Below are 24858 nucleotides of genomic sequence, written 5' to 3'. Positions count from 1 at the left end.
GCATTAGAAAAACTATGCAGATATATGGCGCTTGTCAATGACAGGAGACATGTTCCATAGCAATTGATTTCGAAAAATGAGAGCCCCGAACGGTCACCATTCAGGCAAATGGCCTGACGTTGCTTCTCTACCCATTTGTGGGTCACGGTTGTTCTTGATCGGGTCATGGATGTCCTTAAAGACCAAACTGTCACGGACAACAAGAACAACGAGGAACAGCGTTTTTGGCGGCCAAATACGAAGTGGATTATCGATCCACTGAACGGATACGCTACGACCTTACGTTCGATTCAGACATAATCGTCAAATGCGTTATTGTTTAAAGGCGATGCCATCCGTCGTGCCGGCGCACAGAGGCCTTATTTCTCTCGTAGTTTATTGTTTCGATTATGAAGGTTGGCCATGTTTAGCGATTAACTAACCAAAACGCCGTACTAGTGCACTTGATAAAATAACTGATCCGGCATGACGACTGCTAGATCAACTAGGAAGAATACCCTGGGGCAATTGAATTTATGCATAGTTTCTATACGCTAATAGTACTAAAAATCAATATTTATATTTATCTACGACTCTTATATAGTTGCTGACTAAATTAATAAATGAGCAGTTGGAAATATGGCTTTTTCCATTATTGGCTTTATATGCGTTGTTGAAAGGGCCATATTATTAATATTTTGTAGCGTTCATATAGAAGAATACTGTTGATACTACTAGAAAGAGGCAAAAAATCATGTTATATAGTAAGCGTTTCGGGCGCTAACGATATGAAACGGAAGACACAAAGAAGAAAGTTTTCTTTTCTAAATTTTCCGCTGGTTAATACGTAATTTCGTCGATTTTATGATGTGATGAAGTGCATGCAACGGCAGTGGGCGTTTCTCAAACGTTTTACTATTATTGTGATTATTCGATCAAACAGAAAATAAGGTCGCAGCTCTATCTACGTCACAGTAATATGTTTTTCAGGTCGAACCCGTCCTGAACTAGAAGAAAGAGTAGGCCGGTTTCAACAATTTGAACTATGCTCCTCGTTCAGACAATACTATTGCTATTATAACTATCCGCTATTTCTGAAAGTACTCCACTACGTTATATTCGACTGGCCTGGCTTGGGAAAAAAAGGAAAGACTTTGGCCGCACCTTTATCGCCGAAGCAGCCATTCGACGTGTTATCATAGCTTCAATAAACAAACGTAACTCTCACGAATTTATGAACGTGTTGTCAAATCAGTCGACGCAGAAACTAATAAGCGATGAAGACAACTTAGCCGCCAAAGATTTACAGCACGAACTTGAAAAGTCTGCAGCACTTCACTAATGCTAATGACAGAAAAGTGTCGAAAAGTCGTTTTTTTTTCAGTAGTGACAGACTGACACTTCGTTCTTCGTTGAATTGAAGAGCAGCAATTGTGAGGATTGACTACGTAACACGGACATAACGGAAATCGCTTTGCTACTATAACCATCGCCGGTGCCTTAGCCCCGCTCAGATTAAAGAATTTGAAGTTAGCGTTGTGGTTACGACTACGAACTTCACGATGGTACGAACATGGATTTAATTAAGGACACAGTTATAGTGGGGAAAGATTTAAATATAGAAATGGGAAAATGTGCACGTTCCGATAGAACCGAAAGTAGCTTTTCCGTTGCTATGGATGCTGCTTCAATAGTAAGCCAGTTTCTTTACAGTTGTAGGCTTAACGTTCTCCGAATTTCACGCTTAAATTTTTTTGCCTGTATGCCTTTGTGGGGCAAAAGTATTTTTGTAATATATATATTGTATTTGTAATATATAAGTAATATTCGTACATATGTACTCGAAAAATTCGACCAGCCAACCTCAACGCTCTAAGATTTGACCTAACTGAGTAAGCAAAAAATGGTTAGTCCTCATTCATAATCAACACGCCACCTCGTGCGAGTCTGGTAAAAGAAGACGAAGCTGTCGCAAATGCGGTATTAAGAGCATGGGGCCTGAGTAAGCAAATACTAGAACTGAATGAGTTCCACATACCTGTTAAACTGATAAACTCAACAGACAATATCTGTGTCTAGGTTGCCCATGCAAAAACCCTTTGACACATGTCGTTACTATTGTACAATTATTATTTGCTATTAGCAATTGTTAATTAAATCTATATAATTTGGTACGTTCTTGGTGGTTATGCTGGCGAAGTTAATCGATGCCGAATATTTTTAACCATAGATTCGTCAGAAGGAACTCGCAGATAGCAATATAAGCAGCCATTCGAGTCCAGGCAGCAGCAAGGAAAGAGCTACATGCACTGAACGTCTACAAACCTCCGTCAGTAGAAACCAAATAACCATTTCGGCTTTTACCTTACGATTCGTCCTAGCTACCATTGTCTACTAGGTATGGCCGTTCTGTGACATCGCAATATTACGTCCTATTAAATTAGTAGCTGTAATAATGAATTGACCAGTGATCCTACGGCCGTTAAGGCTCGGAAAAGCAACGCGGTATCTAATGAAAGTACGCCGCAAGTCGTTGCCTAGCAGTGAGCTCTTTCCTTTCAGCTTTTTTTTCGGTATCTTTTGCTTTTTGACACCGTTGGATATACGCAGGCGACGTTCGTGAGTGTTACCGCCAGCGGCACTGCGAACGGGTGCAGTGCATGCACGGGACCATGCCAGACGTCGGGTCGTTGTTCAGCTTTAGAACGCACTAGCGGCAGCCCTCATTGAAGCTGATGGTGGACAACAAATTGCTAAGTAGAGCTACCGAAGTCGTTACTGAAGATACGTTAGTGCTATGTCTTGTTCCACAGCAGACAAAGGTTTCGCGTGCGTTCCCCTGCATCGTCTTCGCTCGCTGTGCTTCAGGACGCGGCGCGCCATTTGTCAGCTAACAAAACCCAATTTTCGTAGCCATTGCTACCAAACTCTCGCATGTCCGTACGGCTTACTTGAATCAGGGAAAAACAGGAGCTAACAAAATCGTAAAACTTAATAGTACTGTTTAGTACCTCTACTATTTTGACTGTTATTATAACTGATGGAAGTGCCCGAGCGAGTGGACAAGTCACACCTGACGAAACGTCTTACTCATTTAATTCAACGCGAGCTGCAACAACATCGTCGTTGTTATCAAAGCTGTCACCGTCTCCGTTCCACAACGGTTATCAGTACCTCAAGCATTTCTTGCACTGAAGCTCATATTTCGTTATTCTAGAAGGAAAATCAGCTCTTCTATCAACGGCTGTAATGCAAACAAATTTCACTTTATTTCCGACGCCATCTGCGACTGCATTTGCCGCCGAAGCTAATTCACGGCGTCCCAAAATTTAGTGGAACACTTTTAGCGGCAAAACGAAAGAAATCGAAGGAGTCAATTCCAGTTCCTCTTCTTTGATCCCTTTCAGTAGAAGGACGACAACGAAAATGACGGTCAATTGCAAGTTACAGTATTATGCGGTGATAGCGTCTGAGGACGAGCAGCGCGCAATTCAAAAACACACTTAGTTTTCTATGACACTGGCGACGCCATTTTCACGTACGTCTCGGCAATAGTGGCCACTAATATAATAGTAATCGTTATTTCGACGCTAATAATTTTAATTATCGATATCAATTGAAAAGCTAGAAGATAAATTATATGTATAGTACGAACAAGGGACATAATAGTCAATTGGTAGACACAAAACAGGAGCACCAGCCATTACTAAACACTGCATTTCGTCCTGTAAGAGGCATCGCTCACCTATCAGAATCATGGTCCGCCCGCATTTTTCTCCTGCATTAGCAAAGGTACCGATGTTTTTTTCAGTGATGATAGGGAAAAGATGAGCACCCCTGCATTTTATTCTTTTTTTCAAAGAAGGATGGTGTGAGCATGTACTACCCGCTGTATCGCTTCAAATCCTCTTGATGACAATCGCCACCATTAAACGTATTTGGTTCATGACCCGCTATTACGAGCCCCCCCCCCCCCCCCCTAGTAGTACGTAATTACGTCGGCGTCTTTTTGCTTTCTGTGATCGTTTTGTGACCGGCTTCATTTATTGGTTGATTCGTTTATTCATTTGATCGTTGTTAACTACAGCAGATTCATATCTTCAATCAGTTACTTCCGGAATCATCAGCTACTCATTCCAGAGCCGATACAAGAAAACGGAAAAAGAAACGCTGGCCGGCCGGCCGGCGTGATCGCGAGAATGTACAGATATCAAAGTGATTGCGACAAAAGACAGGGAGAGTCGTACAATTGGAGTGAGAGGGGTACAGGGAGAGGAGAATGGCGGAAACAGAAAGTGAGACAAGAAGGTACAACGTGAACTTGTAAAGCGGAAAAAATCCGATGGAGATCAAAAAATACGCTGCTTATCACTTGAAGCGTAGACGTGATTGATTTCTCGCAAGCAGACAATTGCAGTCGAGGACAGCAATGGCGATAAAAGAAACCACGGCTGTCAACAAAAGAAGGCGGATGGCTGGAGAAGATGAAAACGTCAATAGCTGCAGGAAAAACAGTGTTGTTACCGACGAATATCAGCGAGTCCAGTCGGTAGCCAGGCATGTTGCTGCTGCTGCTGCTGCTGCTGCTGCTACAATGGGAGACAAATAGCGTTCATTCTGCCTGCATATTTGGCTTAGCTCGTCCGACCTACCCCCATTCGACTAATGATAGGAAAATCTAGCTGGTAGCAGTGGTATAGTAGATAGCAAAAGACAATGCGAGCGTCGTGTATGCACAAAGATGTAGACGCTTCTAATCACACGCATATACATGCATGCATGCATGCATGCGTACATACACCCACGAACGAACACAAACGTCCACTAAAATATCTCGATTACATGGTCTGCGGAGGTTGTTGAGGCGGACATTACTTGCCGAGCTATGCCAGGACTCACGTCTAGTCTGTGTTAATGCGCTCGTCGTGTTGGCTGAGGTGAACAGTTGACCGCTGGATGGGGCTCTGTTTTTGATTGGAGCAGTAACGTATCGTAATGCAACGCAGCAGTCGCTAATAATGCAATTGTTTTACAGCGTAGAATCAAAACGATCAGTCAACTGAGTCAATATTGGCAGAAAAAAATCAGATTCGACAGGCAGCAACCGATTAGTCGTAGAAAAAGGAAAGCTCCGAGGGAAAGGTCTCTTTGGTTTGGAAATATTAAATGTTCCTATTAAATAGAAACGGGTGTTAGCTTCGCTAGGCAGCGCATTGGTTACGCATATATCTACCTACTTAATACGACAAGTCAAATTTGAACTAACAGACACTGATACATCTGCATATACGTAGCTCGCATGTTACGGATATATTAAAGCCACACTAAAAACTGTTTTTGGAAATGAGAGCCCTATCTGTAACTATTTTAGGCCTATAATTCCTCTCAAAATCATTACGACACTCCTATATCGATCGTCTTTGTTATGGGGCACGCTGTTTCGGTAACGTAAATCGTGCAAAAGGTCTACGATCGTATTCTCCGAAAAAAAAAAAAATAGAGGACCAATCTATTTGGGCTTAACTAGACGAACAAATTGAGACGTTCGCGTTGCTATCCTGCCAGGGAAACGTGTGAAGAGAATCAGGTTAGGGCGATCCTATTCCTAAGCTGTCACCCAATAGGCGATAAAAGTTGTCAATACCGCACTCATTCGTTACGCTTCCTCACATGCTATGATTTTGCCTATCGTCAACTGCATATAGGATATCCCAGTTGCCTGAGAAACTAATTATGCATTTTTACTCTCGAAGAGTGGGCCTTAAAAACACCCAACAAGCAAAAGAAAGAACCGTATTATTGAACAGCTTTGTTTATATACAACCATAATAGTATTATACAAATACGGTAGTATAGCCAAGGATGGTAGAAGAAGTAATATGGCAACTTTAAATATTGGTCACCCGGCGTCCGGACACGAAAACATGGCTAGCGGCAGTGGCGTCAAGCAACAGGAATGCCATATCACGAACAATCAAATTATTCCACAAGTACTAGAAAAACGTAGTTCGCTAAATTGTATTAAAACCGATCAATCAAAATATCTTCGAAAGGAAACGCCAAGGCGCCGTAACATAGGGTCCTCATCATTCGTTCGTTCATTGGATTAAACCCATTTATTCATCAACAGCCATTGACGGCCCATCGATGATAGTAGCACTAGGAAACGAATGTACCTTCCTGCATCAATGGAAAATAACCAAACAACTAAAATTACCCAATCTCAATATTCGTGGCTACTTTCGTCTTCTAGTCTGTCGTTTCTCGATGTATTATAGTTTCGTGCCGTATCTTTTCTTTGGATTGTTATTTTTCCGTTGTCGTTTGTAATTTAGTGTTCCTCAATCAGATTGGGGTCCGATCACGCAGTCGTCAGTAATCGGCGTAAAGGCATTGTTCGGTGAATGTCAGAACGTAGGTGATACTACAACGTAGATACACTGGACTCTAGCAAAGACCGTTAGAACCACAGCCGGAACTGAAACTCTGATCGGGCCTGATTCCGCACTATCCCATTAGCGCTGCTGCCACTGTCATACCACTGTTAAAAACAGAGCAATTAAGATATTGCTATTATCCCGATTGTTACTATTATTAGGCTTATCACCATCATTGTCACGTTTCGCCTTATGTTGTAGGCATGAAAGGGGAATTTGTTTTCCTCGTTTTCGGTAGGTATATAGCTATCGTGACGATAACAACAACGGCAACGACAGCAGCTTTGTAAATGGTACGAAGCGTGTCGTGCGCACAGCCTGTACTTTACATACTGAATTACAATTCGTGTTACCTTATTATTATTATACCTATAAGGCGGCTATGCCTGTAAATGACTGCTATATAGCAGCATAAGGGCAACAGGAGCAGCGGCGATCCTGATATGATTCGGACGGGATAAGAAGTAACAATAATCAAGGCAAAATCGAACGTAAATTTCGTATGACGAACACGACCGTCATATTTTATAAGTGTCACAAGTTTTATAGGCGAGACAGTTCCAGCAAAAAGGTCTCTAATCAAGTCTGTTTGTAACGTTTAGACAATGCTAGTTCACGATGAAAAGCCGCATGTTTTTTTACAGGAAGCGGTCATTTCAGGGGGTACCTGAAACAATTATAGAGGTGATATTCATATATATATATATATATGTATATAAAAATAAAATACGTATTTTTTTTAACATTTTTTCCCGTTGGATACCCTGATGAAGTGATTCTGTGTTGGACACTCTTCAATTGATAATTTATTATTATTTTATATCAAGTTATTTACGGCTTTGTATAGCAGAGTCTGCCTCGAGTTCCCGTGTCAGTTTCCGTTGGGCGATCTCAGCCGTTTCCCGTATTCATAATGCACTCGTTGCTAGACCATGGTCCGGACTCAGGCATTGCTCGGAAATATTTAAACAGCGCTGGACGTCCAACAGGGTGCTCGAGTTCATTGTGTCAGGTCAAACTATTCACCACTGTTATACCATATCTTTGCTGCCTGTATGCCATTAATGTTATTTATAATCGTTAACACTGATGATTTTTCATACGTAGGCGTTATGAAAACGGCCAAAATCGTATATATATATCAGCGTTCGTCAATTGTCAATGCGAAAACCTGATGCGTACAATATAAACAGGATAGGTTTGTGCCATATTGTTAAAGGAGACTCATCAGAGTACCTGGTTAGCACAGAGACGCAAATCACACAAACAATTAGTAAAGGTGACGGTATGTAATACGCTTAAGTATCAGTCATCATTGCTGCAAACTCTACAGGTCAGGCGAATCAAACAATGTGGTACCTTTCTACGACCGAGCAACAAGTAATCGAGAGTTGTCAGGTCCAAACGGCAATAGAATACGATCAGTCCACTATTCATACGGTCTTACAGCTAATTCAAGTATGGGACCCGAGAAAACCGTTGCTTGATCGGCATTAAAGCCCCACATTCAGTGGTTTTGGTCCGTGTGATTTGTCCACACATTTATAGCATGAGACAAAGACCAGTATTCCTCTCTCTCTCTCTCTCTCTCTCTCTCTCTCTCTCTCTCTCTCTCTCTCTACCTGTGAAAACGTGGAGGAAAACAGCGGAAGCTGCAATCGCGCCAAAAAGGAACGTAACTTATCAGTAAATTCTCTCAGAGACAGTCCGCAATAGTAGAATGAAAATTTGCCAGATTTGCTGTTCAAGTATGATACAGTGACCATTCCCTTTTAAGCCAGCCGGTCCAGTCGACATTAGGGCATGCGTGACCGCTACTTGGTCGCCTCCCGGTACTTGGCCAGATATTGCATTGGTCGATGGGATAAGCGAGCGAACAGATACAGACATAAACATACGAGCTACCGAAATTCGTTCGCCTTCGATTTTCAGTATGTACAGTTATGTTCGCCGTACACCGGCCAGTCAGCGATCAGCCGATGGTGGTATTACAGCCATGTTCACTGCACCGGGGGTAGTTAATATCTGCTAGTTCACTAAGAACAAACTGAGTGGATTTGGGGGAAACATTGAGCGAAGAGACCAACTAACAGACGAATGGGAAAAAAACTAATAACAACACCAGCTGCTTCAACTAGATACATTATAATTGTAGTGACGCAAATCGGCAAATCCATACAACGGTTCGCAGCTCTCCTGCTTACCGTGTAGCTATTGTCTGACAGAAAACTGGCGACCGTCGGCATCGTATCGTAACTAGGATTCATAGGGAGTTGCAACAACTTACGGATGGAGGATTATTAAGCTGTCATTGTTATTATTAGCATTATGCATTACCATAACAACCACATAGGTTCTGAGTCCTGAACTTATGTAACGAACGACAAAGTGGGCGTTTTTCGGAACTATGAATAGACACCCAATGGCCGAAGAAGGACCAGGATAAACAGTAATTGAGTAGACTCCTCTCTACGCACATAAGTTTATGCAACATGCGCTTGCTTTTATCAGAACCTTAAAACGGAGTACTATCGGACACGCTCCTGGTTGTCATCCAAGCGATATCTACCCGTTTAGTCACTAGCGCTTTTTTTCTGTACTTTTGGCAACAAGCTGATAGATTATGGATAAACCTTTAAATTAGACGTTTAAATTCAATACGACATTCTATCCCCAGTATAACTAAAATGTTACGTCGGTCATTTATTGGACGAGCCTATTCTAGAATTTGGGTTTGATCATAATCTACGTACAAAAGATAGCGGCTTGTTCTATTGAGCAACCCACAGCTCAATAATACAATGTCTATTTACGGTCTCAAATCAACTTTATCTCAAGTAAAGAGAAACGTGCCTGAATTATCCTTAAAATCTAAAAATACTCTTTAAAAAGATAGATAGACGATCTACGAATCATCGTCAAGAAAGTGCAAAGCAAATACGTGCGTATTACTATTTACAGGGAGACGCTTATGATACTTATTATTATTCATCCATGTTTGCATTGCATGATCGATTTTTGACTTTTGTTAATTTTTTCTTCCTAACAGTTGCCAGTATATAATTTACACTGCAAAAATAGCCGAAATGTTTTAGATCTTCAGACCGGACCACAAGTCATGATAGCTTATACTCGGACTCAACGACAATCGCAGTCTCGTGGGAGCAACTAACGATAAGGCTTTCCCTGCAGTTCGATTGCTTGGCAATGTCCGAAATAAGGCGAAATCTTTATTCCAACAAGGATGTCGGCAATTTTCGCAACAGAACTGCAACGCACCACGTGCCAGTTCATTGTGCACGATTTATAAAAGCGCGTGCGTAGAACATACAGCACAGTCTATTATAAGGCTGCATATAGCGTGAAGGTTGGCAGCAGCAGCAGCAGCAGCGATTGATGATAATTTGTCCTTGACATGGTGCATCACCTTCAGTGTTCTTCAAGACTTACTGCATTGTTCTGCACAGCCTGTGCTGGTATCACTGCTAACCCCACCATCGCCGATGCTGCTACAATATATAATTCGCTCTCACGAAACAATGCACGGTCAACGTGATTCTTCTGACCACCCCCGTACCACCTCCTTTTTCCCTAAAAAAAGTTCCGAGCCAGCTAATCGACCGACCGGTGAAGAACACGACAACAACCTGGCCAGAAGAAATCCAAGTTGAGCGACCCGCTTCATTCCGCAGTGCGATCAACGCAAACATTGATATTAAGAACGCTTGACCTTTAAGCTGATGTGAGACCACAATTATGGTCACTAACTATGGCAATAATGGTGTTTATGACGGTTGCTGATATCAGTCATCGTCTGAGCTGTGTTGTCGTTGTCAATTCAACGTACGCGCTGTTTCCACCAGATCGATAGAGGAAGAGTACTAGCACATGTCAATGTGCAGCAAGATTTTTTTTTTCATTTTTATTATTGTTTTTATACGTAGCGTTTATAATGATACTAAGTCGAAAATAGACAACACAAGAAACAAACATTTTTTACTAATGTTGATTTCGTTAGGGATTCCTTAACTGGATCAATAATGATTGCACAATAAATATTTATAACATGCACATGGTCGTTACAAAAACGTAGGTATTACTCAAAGCAGACACGTGCCGTGCTACCTATATATTGGGCTGTGGAGAAAAGGAATAGCTATTTCCAAGCCAGAAGTGAAACAATGTTTTTCCATTGTTCAAGTTACATTACTAAGTCTTGCCGGACAGTTTAATATGTATCTGGTCTGAGATTGTAACGGCGGAATACGATCCCTTCCGTGGTCAGCCGTTCTAGTCTAAGCTTGTCAGCTGTTGATAGTAGAAATCCGGATCAGGCGTTTTGTCAAGCGGCACCGGCTCATAATGCACGATCTCTCGCCATTCTCATCAAGGACTTGGCATCATTTTCTTTGCCGCTTCTATCCTGACAGATTATGGAGCACACTTTATCACCCGTGGTCGATCGCGTTAGAAATGATCAGACTCCACTGCGTTTTTGTAGATATTTGCGGATGAAAATACGATCGAGTAAATTTATCTGTGTCACAGCCAAAACATTGCTTGTGCACCTTTCTTGAAGCACTTTAAAATGATTTAATGGTAAATATGTTAGTTCCTTGGCTATATCATGGCTACTCACGGATCGGTCTTGCTTAACTTTCGCAATAGTTTCATCAATTTTTTTTCTTTCGTAATTGGTCAGCCATCACGAGAAGTACCATTTAGATCGGCATTTTCAGAATGAAACCGACAAATCTATCTTTGGACCGTTTCTTTTAATAAAACACCCTGATCATAAACGTCACGCATCTTTATAGGCCTGAGCAGCATGTACGCTTTTATCGTGATAACGTCGTAAAATTAGGCGAATCTTTGTAGAAGTTTCGCTTATCCTTAAGGCACTCTACCTCAGGCCTTAATTAAGGCCTTCCGAATATTTTCGCGAATCTACTACCAATGCGAATAAAACATGGCTTACATTACCCGAGATAGGTAACTTCTATCTTTTGCCATCTAGCTAGAAAAATGGTCAATACTTTTCTCACAACGCAACGTATGCATACCACCTGTTAACAATACGTATACGGTATGCTGATTATTTCACTGGATCCCGTTACGAATCGGATTGCCTATATAATATCGACGGAAACTTTAATAGGTAAATGGACAAACAAACGATCGGTAATAAATAAATCGAGCGTGATATTTGGTGCTCACCTAGACTCGATTACGACTGCACGGACGTAAACCGATAAACAAGACAAAACCAGCCAGCAACCCGACAACCATCATACACTATTATGAAATATATGTAGCTAATGTATATGCACCCCGAACAAACAGGGCATTTTCGGGTGATCATTTTTGAAACAGCAATACGCAACGCTGTTAGATGGCTGCGGTGGTCCGCACGAGCTGGCATGGTCCAAAGATAAAAAAGGGGCTAATATTAGATGCCCCTGTGGCTGCTAATGCTGTTCACCATCGTTGAAAGCCAAAGACGGCCTCCATTTCGTGGTGGGTTTCTTTTTTTTTCGCGACCGTTACACGATAACGATCAACGTAAATCTGCAATAACAACATGAGCAGCTCTGAGCCCAAAAAATCAGAGTCGGAACCCGATGCAACTTACCGCCGATGTGTTGTTATCCCTGTGTCGTTATTTTTGAGATCGGGACCCCTGGACAAGAAAAAACTAAAGAGAATTTGAGTATCGGATGCAACGACGCTTCCCAAGAAAGCAGCGCGCGTCCCAGAGATTTTGTCAAACCACCCGGTCCCATTCGTACTTTGTCCGATAATAATTTTATACACTATGAGCCACTATATTGGTAGCCGTAGTAGTGATATGAGAGTATTCATCCGAGTGCCAGCCGGTTACATCTTGTCGCTTTTATCATCTACTACAGTCAATTACTAAAATCACAGTGTCAACAATAGTCATGATTGTAATGGTGGCGACGGAAGTCGTGTCCGTCGGCCTACAATTAAGAAATAACCTGTTCCGCAATGAGACTCTACGCCATGGGTTCTCTACCTAACCTTTTTTGTATCAACACTTGCTACGATGGATAGTTTGATCACCCAGAGGTAGGTTGACGTCTGGGAAGCATAATTTGTTTGCGATGGTCAGGGTTTAATCACAGCAGGCGATAGGATGCTTCCTATCTTGTATTGAAGTAACAAAATGCCTTCAAACTGTACAAGTTCTATTGCTTGTGCAGTTTGTCCGTCACTCGTTTTACCGTCGATAGGATGTATTTTTTCCAGTGCAATTATAGACTTTTACACACGCGCTGGATTTAACGAGAAACTATAACGACCGTACTGAATTAACGAACTCGTTTTTTAGTAGTAATTTTCTACGCTTTAATAGTTAAATGACAGAGGGGGCTAACTTCGTTTGCCCGCTGTATTGTTGAGCCGAGCGTAACTACTATAACGTATCCTCTCAGTACCGTATATGGATCGTCAAATGAAGAGTTCACAGCAATTAAGCTAACACAGTAAATTCAACAGGCGGCACGCAAGCATCGAACTATGCGAGCTTTAACTATGGCACGAAGAAAAATCAATTTGCTCGTTACAGCAGTCAGCCACGTTTTCAGACGCTTCTAATTTTCAACAACAACAACAACAACAACAACAAATGCAAAAACACAATAAAAAACCCTATTTTTGTACTCCACGGGACTCGCACTATAAAGCGAAATTGTTTTAACATAATCAATCACATTCGCTTGCTTCTGAATCAGTCAGTTAGTCGGGGTAGTACGCATAGAGATACTATATGTTAACGACAAACATCGAAACGTTATTTATTCCGACAGCCGCTTAGTTTAAATAGTCTCGTTGCTTTTTTTTTGTGACTATATTCACTGTCATTTATTCTATTTTCTTTTATCTCCTTCTCTGTGTTTCCGACGTTCTCATTGATTTCCCATCATTAAGCAACTGATGTGATCTTGGATTCATCACACCGGCCGATCTGGCACAATACATCACCGACCGAACCCTCATCGACGCTGCAAGTAGCGCTGTCCCGTTGGGGGCTGTTGGGACGATTTCCAGCCTGTCAAATAGGACAGGACGGACATCAGACACTTCAGGACACGTGATAACTTCGTTAGCTGTCAACTGGTTCATTCATTTCATGTAACAGCACCGAAAACCAAAAAGGCAGTAACAACACGAGCAGTTACCGCAATCGAATTTCGAAAAACGAAAAAATATTTCCAAAAGCTAAACATATTGAATGAGCCGACACGCACGAGGAGATTATCTACAATGAACGGAAGAATAACTACTTCTCGTCTGTCTTCGTTGCTTTTCTTCGATGGAACCTTAGCTAGTGTTGACGGTTATTTCTTTTTCGGCGAGAAACGAATGCCGCTCAATACAGACTGTTTATTTGTATATATACGAAGTACAAAATATGGACGTCTATTGTCTACGCAACGAAGTTCGGTCAATACCAACTGTGGTTTGACACTGCTCATTAGAAACATGGACACACGGAAGCCTCAAAGCCGTCAACGACGAGTCGATTGTTGTTATATGAACAATTGACCTTGGTTTTTCGTTAGTCCATACATTCGAAGGTCAGATCGCATAGACCACATCGTAGCACACGGTGATAAGTGAAACAATGATAGGCTACGCTACTATAACCCGGATAGATATAGCTGCCAATTATCGTCCAATCAACGGGGCTAACTGCCAGCGTTACGGGCTTTCAGAAGCAGGTATCCGCTTCCCGCTTTTCAACCCAACGCGACAACACGAGGACGTAGCAGCGCGCTGCGAATCCCAGAGTCTATGTGAATGAACCCAACGAAGACGCCAATGAATGCTGTTGTGAAAACAAAACAAAGCAAAGTAGGCGAAATGGTCTTCTACATTTAGATTATATGAGCTCTGTATCGTTGTGTTCAACGCGGATACTATGCGATTACACTTGTAACTTCATTTGTGGATCATGATAGCGAAGAGCCCTTGCCATATGATATATGGTATGGTGATCCAGGACCGAATCCATGACAGAGTGTCCACGGTTGGTAGCCAGCAAACGCCTCAACGGCTTTCAAGATCGGCTGGACGAAAAACGCTTACAAAAAGTTGTCGTAAGAAAAGCCGCCTGCAGAAGCAGTACGAACAAGAAGATGCCTTTTCGCCTACTGGCCTTTCGTTTGTACCCGCTCGTTCGCGCCGTGTTGAAAAAAAATTATGTTTTTTCCCCGTGTTCCCATTTGGGGTAACTGTGACTTCATACGCTGCTTGCTCTCGTGCTCGTTGTTGTTGGTTGTCACTTAGTACTACTATAGGCTCACCTGTTTCCAGTTGCTCCTGTCGGGCATGTGGAAATTATATTGAATAAATGAGACTTTGAGAACTTCCCGTGTTCCCTTCCACTTATCTAAGCGGCCGCTCGCACGCTATTACAAAGCAGTTATCAAATATTACATTTTAGCCATGCGTCGAAAGTAACCTACAAGGCAGTAATGCCGACGATGACCAGATGTCTCTTGTCATAGTTCAGCTCAACAACTATACACATAGCTCAAATTGTGCGAACCCCCTGTAGGCCAGTTTAAGCTTTCAAAAGATATCACCGTAATGTTTTTTCGGACAGTAAACTAGAATTTATTTCGGTTAAAATTCCGGTGACCGCTCTTGAGATTAAGCGTTACGTTATGACCATTACTGCTTTCAGCATTGTTTACGGTTCACTGCGACACTAGGCTATACAAGACATGCCCTATATCATACGCAGTTTTTCCATATAAGCACTGATAAACATTTTGCGATACCTCATCATAGACTATCTCTTTTCGAGCTACGACCGGCCATTTAATCTAATTGAACATACACTGTCCACCAATTCATGTCACTCATTACCATGGAAAGGTGTTTATATATCTCTACCTAGCAGGACAACAAATATCGGCTAGATGTAACTTGAGTTAAGGCAGCAGCTTAACGAAGAAAATCTAATCTGAAGTAAATTAGGATAATTATTATAATAATGGGAAAACTGAAGGTGAAACGCAACTAGACACAATCACTTGCAGCTGTCTTATTAATCCCTTTTTTCTGCTACCATATGCGTGCAGCAGTACAAGCGGCAGGCATCAGGCACCGACAAATTGATCACGCCGGAAATCAAGAACGCGGTTACTTCTTAAATCGAGCGGTACCATAAACTAATTGTTTGCTTACAACTGGTTCGTCGCTGTTAGAAGCTATTATTGATATATTCAACTACTTGATTTTCTAGTATATCGTTGCTACTCCGTCACGTGTTCTTTTTGCACTTTATCAAGACGACGTTCCCCATCCACTTAATGCTGCAGCTTCTCCGTTCTCCGTTCATCTTTTATGGCGAAGACTCACAACGGAACTGGGACTCATTGGAGCAGTCGTCCCAAGACATTTGTGGCGTCGCGACGAGGAGCAGACGCGGCCACTGCACGGCTAGTAGACATACTGATCGTCCCGTAGCCCGCTGCCACGTAGCAGCCCGAGCAACGGGGCTCACAACCTGTAGCATGGCGCAAAACGTTACCACAAGCGCTTATCATCCAATCGAACTCGAAAATTCGCAAAGAGGCACCGCGGGCGTTCGATAAAAGAAAAAAAAAAACGCCCAAAAATAGATACGCTGCTTGCATTGTATTTGGGAGCACCTACGTGATCCTTGTTCCATAAAAAGAAATACATTTATAATGCTATCGCTACCCTGCCTAATGACGTTATGTTGTTGACTGTATGGATGGGACAACGAACGATACAAAGAATCGATTCTAACTTGGCGCCAATCGAGCACTTGCTGCGAAAAGAAAACCGTTGCGTAAACGAAAACTGCGACCACCGGTGGCCACGATGGGTGCAAGCGATTGCGACTGCAATGGCAGCGGTGCTCCAGCGAATACAGCGGGACTTGGAGGCCAGTATTTTAGGGACAAAAAAAACAGTCGCGTCATTTTTTGCGATCTTCGCGAATCTGTTCGGAATCGATTGAGATAACAATGAATAAGATACGAAGATATCGTTAACAGCGGCGAGCGAAATCAATAGCTGGTGTTAGGATCAGTCGCACTTAAATCGACAGATCGATTTTTGATACGGAGACGAAGCGGCTGCAAAGGTAGACGAAGTACCTTGACGGGTTTACGTCGAAATAAATCGGATCCAGTATTCAGCGTCGCAACGATAGATAAGTCCGATGAAAATGGATTGGCTGCTACAAGCCAATTCGCTCTTATTAGCGTTTTTCGAAATAATTTCGATTATTCATTTATCTCTGATACACGTAGAGGCTAGCAGATAACCGAATAATTCTATGTTGACTCCCTGCTATGTTACTTTACTCTGCTACTTATGAAAGTAAGTTTTCCTTAATTGTGTGGGTGGGTTGTGTCAATGACCGATTTCATAAAACAATTGTGGCCAAATCGATATCTTTATCAGATATGACTGATACTTTGTTGACTTTATAGGTAGTGGTTCCTGATTCCTATCCTATGCTGAGGAGTATATGTAGGGGCTCTGTTGAAGAAAACGCCATAGGACTCGTAAATAAACACCTGAATATAACCGAAACAGGTCAAAAAAAGATATCTGCCCCTGACAGTTGTCTTCACGTTTCTTCCAACTTAATTTGGATATTTAACACGTCATGCCGTCTGATACACTGGTAGTTTAACAAACTATAAGTTTATTAACAAAAGAAAAGTTAACAGGACTTCTTTCTTAGAACAGTTACGCAAAGCAGTTAAATAGCTATTATGGTACTTCCATTTGACCTCTGTTCTGGTCGTTTCCTTTTCTTTTAATTTTAGAAAAGAAGACTAATTTAGAAATGAGGCGCACAATCTTTCCATAATGAAAGGAAGGACCGTAAAAAAGGGGTACCGAGGAACACGTTTGCCGTAATTGGCGACCAGCTTCTTCACTACAACGGCCACATTTCAACGACGTCTGGCTGAACCGGTATGTTCCAGTTAGACCTGTAATTTGGAGGCCTGCAATCTACTCCGAAGTGATTTTCAGCTAATATCTAAGCCAGTCATAATGATTATATATGGCTGGAGACCCGTGTGACCCACGAAAAATGTCGTGTGTGTGCATACGCTTCTAAAGGATAGAGCTAGCTCCGTACTAACGTGGTTTAAGATAGTGAAAAGCGTAATGCGCGGCGACAATGATATGTTGCGCTATCATCTCCTGGTTGGAGGTAATTCGGCCAAAAGCAATGAGACAATAACGTATTGGCGGGGGACCGAATTTCAGTAGATGTTCTTCCAAGAAGGTAACATTAAGGTCCGCGTTCGATGAGTCTGACTCAAGAACGATTAGTACTGCAAAGTTAAAAAAAAACCTCTCGCATGCACGAAATGGCTTACAGTTCGATTAATTAGTCGTTTGGAGAAAGCCGTCAAAATGTGTTCGTCTACAGCGTAACAGCGTTCGTAATAGCGGTGGAATCATGATAAAAAATTAGTGAGTAAAAATAGTTGATTTTCGAGTGCATTAAAGCAGGGTTATTGTTATTGTAGGTATCTAGTTATGTTGACAGATGTCCGTACCGTTTTCCAAACATCGATCATGTGATTGCCTGCTGCAGCTACATTATGCATAGAATTAGCAAGGCCAATGCTGTCGAGGTTCAGACGAGATCCCATATCTCTGGAGATTGTTCCAAATGCCGTACTGTGCACGACATAATAGGGCGACTGCGAGCCTTGCTGCTGCTGCTGTTGCTGTTGCAAGCCATTGTAGTAATTCTGTCCAGAATTGATCAGGCTCGAATGTTGGTGTACTTGATGAACTGGCGCACTGCCGTAAGGATCGGCGTGGAGGAACTGCGAACCCCTCCATCGATCACCGCGGAGGGTGCCGTGCACGTAGCTAAACGGTTTACGTTCGCCGTATCGAATCACTTCGCTCGGCATTCTGTCCTCTAACGTGTCCTACTGCTTTGTTATAGCACTAGTTCAATATAAATCCTACAGATAGGAATTTATCACCGCCAGATCATACACATACGCACATAGGCTTGCGAAGATGCTAACTATGTAAACGAAAATTTTAGAGGGACGGTCTCATACAGTAGCCTCGGTGGTCCTTAAGTGATGCACCTCAATGCCTTTTCTGTCATCATAATTGTTCAATTTGAACTGGTCCCTGTAGAAGATACGAATGACTGGAGCGGTCAAGCCTTGCTGACTTCAAGATACGACACGATTCAATTGTCAAAATCGTTTAGTCTAAGTACACGATTTTTTGCGAACACAGTATCCACAATTATGAGCGACGCATAGCATCCATGCAAACGCTTTTTTCTTCGATTCTCCGAGAACAACCCCCTTCGAATCACGTGTCGAAGGAATCGTTGTACTTCGGTGTTTCTTTCGAGTCCACAATACTATTACATTGCCAACTGCCAACGACGTCGGTCTCAACTGCTAATCATTCACGATTTGGGAGACAAATATTACTTGGACAGTCCTTTTCCGTTGGGTCGTTCGTATCCAGGTGCAATCGTGCGATTATTTTAGTACCTCAATGATCGCTTGGTGACTGACTTGTTTACTATCACTGCAGGCGAAAGCCATTGAATTGACAACAATCAAAAGACAACATAGCCCAGCAACGCCATGTCGGCGAACTGAGCGTCGCGTGTCGCGTTAGCTTTGCGCTACCTGCAGCTGCCAATGTGGCTCTGTGCGCTGCCTCTGCAGTGGGACGGTGTGTTCATTTTCCGTTAAGTTTACGTCGCACTTCTGCGCTTCCCTGCGATGGTGCCGATGTCGTTCAGTGGACAACGTCGTAGAACGTGGTGTAGACACGGAGGCCCGCTCGCCTGGAGGCGTCTGTGCTTCGCCCTGCTCCCGTGGTCCCTTTCCGAGACAGGCAAGGGACGAGACATAGATGTCCAACTAACGAAGGTCCGCTCATCTCAACGGCGACCCAGTGAATAGCAGCACTTGCTTGTCAAGCGTTGGGCGAAAACCCAAGAACCAAAAAACACCGAAAAGCAATAAAAAAAATTTCATCACATAAGGCCAACAAAACGCCCAACTGCCCAGCGCGTTGGGCGACAAATAACGCTACAAAAACTGCTGCTGACGCTGTCACAGCAACGATAACAACAATTACACCAAAAGGAATATGGAAAACCGATCTGCCATTGTGAAGTCAAGGAAATGCGTTCCAATTACGTAACGATTCAGCAGCAGTAGGTCGTAGGATGGAAAAGCCGGGCCAAAAAAAAGGTCGATAGTACAAACAAAAGTTCCTACTATTATTGCTTTACATAGCAGTGCGAAGTATTCAGTTATTGTCCTAGGGCAGGAATAATTACGACGGAAACAAAATTTGACATATCAGATATAACAGTGCAATATATAATGCATAATATAACTGCAACAAGTAAATACTGCAGCCGAGGCAGTAACTGTAATTATAGAGGATCTTATAGCATCGTGTCAAATCAATGCTAACCCCATTGGTCTTTTAATCTACTAGTCACGTACGTAAGTATCATTCTATTAACACAGCACACACAGGCAGCTAGCAGCGACCGTTACTACGATGATAGTTACGTTGATAGTAGGCCAACTGTTCCACTTCTGCGCCGCTCTGGCTGATGCAGACGGCGGTCCGGGTGGCTGTGATCATTACGGTTATAAAATGCGTTGGCTGTAGGGGTATGACCAGTGTCCCCGGGACGTACAAAGAAAACGCGCAGAAGCCAGAGACCGCAAGATTGCCGCGCAGAGACGACGACGGCAGTGGCGGGGGCCTTTTCGTACGCAGCATACGGAGCAGAACGAGAGAGAAGAAGAGTACGACCTGCGTACGTGTTTCGCTACCGCGTTCGTGCCGACACCGCCGGCGAAGCACCGTCATCGTCACTAGCAGCAGCGTCATCAGCGCCAACGCCATGTTAGGATCCGGGTCAGTTGATCCGACAGCCTGACGCGGCGCTAGCGGGAATTGCTGTGCCTGTATGATTTCGCTCGTGGGTACACACACAATGTGTGCGCATGTGTGCGGATGTGAAATATGCATGTGGATTAGTTTATTTTTAAAAGCACCAGCAGTAGAAGCGCCACCAAAAGGAACATCAGTGTAGTGGACAAATATGAATAGATAAGTACGTATGCCAGAAGCTGTATGAACAAGAAAGGGAGGATGACGCATACGACTAGAGGCAAAAATCAGGGCAAGTACAGGGAAGCCGCCAACTGGCGACCGCAATGTGACTGACCGACGGAGAAGGATAGAGTAAGCTGTGCTATTTACATGTAGCATAACATATAACATAATCAAATCAAACTAATTTTCTCTTGTCTATCTTTTACCCTTGAAGCGCGCGTTTATACGTTTTGATTCTTTTTAACGGTACTGCAGCCACCGTTCAAATACAAATAGAAGCAGCAGTCCCATGATATGACGCTGTCCGTTGTTGTTAGAAGTTGTCGTACCGCCAACGCTCATTGAATACGCAGTTCTCGTCAACGGTTAAGGCGGCTGTTTGGCCACGGCGCGAACAGCGTGGTACTACTCCACCCTCTCATCGGACTGGCATCGGAATTATAGCACTATAGTGCTAGCAATGGGCCGAGCAATGAGATAGTGGTCGACATTACAACGCACCACGCAACTAATTAACAACAACATCAGCAACAGCAGCTGCACGCGAAAGCATCGTGCTGTCATAACCGGTGCTCGCTCCAGTTTCACTAGAATTCAGGCAGAGTAAAAGAGACGGCGATTGGCTGGCTGGTCGGTGATACCGTAAAGAGGAGGGACAGGAGTAGTGGCCTTGTTCAAGTCGCCGCGAAGCAAAACGACGCTCCGCATGGAAAAAGCAACACGAAGCTAGCGGCTTTATAGATAGGCAATGCTAGTAGTGAAACCAGGCTCTGTCATGCCTGTACAGGCCAACCGAACTATCGACAAGGGTGGACGCATCGGTCTCTAACAGCTGTGGAACTGCATCGGTAGTAAGAACTGTAGGAGGATTCACAGGTAGCCCTTTCCGTGGCAGACGGTGACGGCGGCCGCGCTAATAGCGGTGATAGTACTGACGACGGTCTATAGCGAAGCCTTTGAACTGGGTGAGAGCTCGACCGTGACCTGAGTCGATTCGGAAGCTTAATGTCTGAGCCAATCGCTCAGCGTTGCCGTAATAGCCGATGCAGACAGGACAACGAGGCACAGTTTGCAAATAAACTAGACTCCACAAAGTAGTTCAGGCTGACATCGAAAGCCGTTGCTATTCACTCCAAAGTGAATCACCTTTGTCGGTAAGTATCCGATGAAAGGAGGCTCAAACAGGAATAGCTTAGATAGCACGAGGGCGCAAAGCTAACGAAATGTTAAATTGAACCTTTACACTATTTTTCTACATAGGACATCGAATTCGAAATAGTCCTTTGACAAATGTGTGAGTAAATTTAAAATATCAATAGTCACATAACGTGATGACAATAAGTCATTTTAAAATTTTACGTTATAAAAAGATTTAGATGACGGAGACTTAGCCTGCTAGTAACTGAAACACGCTGTCCTTTCTCCACTTCAGCAGCGGCAGAGGAGAGGATAAGAAATCATGTGCATTTAGCATGATCGACCCTTACGACTGTCACACGATCGAGAAATGGCATTATTTCGAAACAAACAAGCCAAGCATATTCTTCGCGTGCGGATAACGGGCCAGAACACTCCGAATCTTTAACTGCCAACCCCACCCCAATGCACAATACAGCGAGCAAAGGCTGTACTGAATAAAGCGATGGTTCGTGCAACCCTTACCGCTTTCTTTTTAACGTTGCCAGCATAGTAGCTGAGGAATAATTAAAGGGGATTGCTAGGTTGAAGCTATGTGCTAAATATACTGCATCATGATACATTAGAGATACTTCTCTAATATAAAATATAGCTAATTATTTCAAAATATATTCATTCTATTCTCATAGTTTAGGTATAACAAGCTAAGATATCAGTAAATAATAAACAACATAGTTGGCTGATCAGTTGGACCATTTGTGAGCCAATTAGGTAATACGTGCACTGTCAGTTTGTAGATACTTGACGAAAAGTGTTTACAGCTGGTTCTAATAAGTGGCTTGACTCTGAGTTCAACTAAGCAAAAACTTGGTTGCATGCGACCAACAGAAGACATGGGAACTAAGGAGACGATTCTCGAGCTATTTATTTTAGCTATTACTATTACTGTTACTGTTTTTGGCACTGACTTTCTATCATGACAGGGAATTACAACAACATTATGATTTAATACCCCAAAATTGAAGTACAAACTTATCGTATTGTTGAAAAAGTTCCTAGAAATTAAATTGACATCAGTTTCTTTTGAGGCATGTGCCACCAACGCGTAATGCATATCTGCTGTCCTAGACGACGAGAGATTCTTTCGCCTGAGTAAGAACGTATTCATATTTTGACGTATGTCAAATCAAAATCGAAGTATTCAACCAAGGTGTGTTATAGACAAATACACTGTTTAGACAAACAGGACAAGGTCGACATAACGGAATAAAAACGTTCAAGAGCATGGCCTGAAAACAATCGCGATCAGCTATAAAACACCGCAACGAGACTTCATAGAACAGATCTAGCCATAGGTTGCAGTCTTATATAATGACGTATGTCGGTATATCACATAGTAGAATAAAAAATGAGGTCATCTACCCCCCTCCCCACCCACCGGTTCGATAATGTGGGAGTATTAGATATAATATCAGCGCTAGGGGTTTTTCATTAGCATTTCTACAAACGACCACTTAAAAAAAGTTTTAGCACTGCATAACTGTAAAAAAATTTCATCCGCTTTAGGGCTTGATTCCATCAACATGTTATGGCTGAAAGAGATTGCGCCTTGAAAAAACGTCAACTATGTAATATATTAATACCTACGTCTACGACAGACAAATTGATTATCAAACCCCATAGGACTTTTACATGTTTTTCTGTTTCCTAAGGGAAGGTAGGAGCTCGTCGACAAAAATAGAGGCCTTCAATTTTACCAAATTGAAGGCCTCTATCTTTGTTACCAAATTATCCGTCATGTTAACGCTTCCCAAGTGAATAAGAATGCTGACTACGACAGCCGGAATTAACCAATAATTATTAGTAAATGATCCCCTTATTCAATAACTAACAAAAAATAAGCTTTAAATATCACATTTTAAGAAATTCAAACCTTAATAGCGATCGTATACGATAAACTAGTTGAAACAATTTTACTCGTCATTGGCCATTTGCGACAACTTTCAAAACACTATTCAGAAATGTAAAGGTCACGAATAAGGTATCGTTCGTTCTCCTCACAGATTCAATAGGAATAGTATTTCGTATAATATCACCGCCAGTACGGTCTTGCATAGTAAAAGTATTCATCCAGGAGTGATTAGGTCTCGTGGCCTACCGCAGATAACTGGACTTTCCTTTTGACGACCTTCTCGATACCATCATATAGCCTCTCAACAGAAATTTGACCAAGCAATAATTTTTACCTGGTTTTCCTTACGACAGAACACACATATACCTACATGTAGGTCCATCCACAAACGCACGCCCATACACACATAGACACACACGCGCACGCACGCACGCCCGCAGACATGAATGAATGCACGTGCAAATGAAATTAAGCCTGCACGTTCGATACGTTCGTAGCGCATCTCTGTATCAGCGCCTGTTTAAATACTACTTCACAAATTTTCCAGAATTCACGAACGAACGGATTACCCCTTCAATCTCTCGATCACAGACCGATGGTGTTCGTTTCGTACTACGTTGCATGCCGCTAGTTGGAAGAAACGCATAACAAATATTACGTCTACGTAATAGAGAAGGATGAACAAGGGCATTTAAAATGTCTGTCGCGAAGAAGTGAAAAGACAAAACGGACGACCCCACGTAAGCATACAATTACATGGTTCCGAGTTAGCCACATCAACAACAGAGAGTCCCACATGTGAACGCTTCTCCATGGATTAGACGTCTCCAACAACATGATATTATCAATTCCTTGAATTGATAATATCATGTTGAATTTTATACTTCTTACTTGATCTGAGATCCAACGGGGTGATGATTGGGATACATGTGGCAACACCAATAATAAAGACAATCATATCATTTCAGAAGTAATTTGACACAGTCAGGGAAATCACGCAATATTCATAATTATTCCTACCATTTTCATGATTCAGTTTAAAGTTTTGATTACCAAACTTTATATCAAAAACAGTGTTGTATAAAAACCCAAGGGTCCGCTACATAATTACACGACCATAAAGGTAGCGATCACAATAATACTATGACATATATATATATATATATATGATTTTCTGGGTTGGACTATACCCAGCCTTGCGCGGGGGCTCCGGCGATGGTGTCATCATTC

The 24858-nt window shown here is 42.5% G+C and overlaps 1 protein-coding gene and 1 long non-coding RNA gene across 8 annotated transcripts in view; one reads left to right on the top strand and one right to left on the bottom strand.

Moving 5' to 3' along the window:
* The window catches only part of Cip4 (formin-binding protein 1-like Cip4), a 74517-nt gene that overhangs the window by 14375 nt on the left and 35284 nt on the right, over positions 1-24858 (bottom strand). For 3 of the 7 annotated variants that reach the window (XM_022789101.2, XM_022789100.2, XM_022789102.2), the window contains exon 1: positions 18005-19206. The exons of 3 other annotated variants lie outside the window; for them this stretch is intronic. In XM_022789101.2, the coding sequence (XP_022644836.1) occupies positions 18005-18370 (366 nt within the window). In that variant the 5' untranslated portion in view covers positions 18371-19206. Of the gene's footprint in view, positions 1-18004; positions 19207-24858 lie in introns of those variants that run through there. One more of the 7 variants, XM_022789099.2, reaches the window with a different exon arrangement.
* Positions 20160-22459, top strand: LOC147758805 (uncharacterized). The gene is made up of 2 exons (XR_015317255.1): positions 20160-21733; positions 22012-22459. It is a non-coding gene; the product is annotated as an uncharacterized LOC147758805 (long non-coding RNA).

Source organism: Varroa destructor, unplaced genomic scaffold (assembly GCF_002443255.2).
Source record: "Varroa destructor unplaced genomic scaffold, Vdes_3.0 BEIS01000001.1, whole genome shotgun sequence".
Lineage (NCBI taxonomy): Eukaryota > Metazoa > Arthropoda > Arachnida > Mesostigmata > Varroidae > Varroa > Varroa destructor.
The sequence above is the reverse complement of the archived record's forward strand: the minus strand, read 5'-3'. Positions and strand labels throughout refer to the sequence as shown.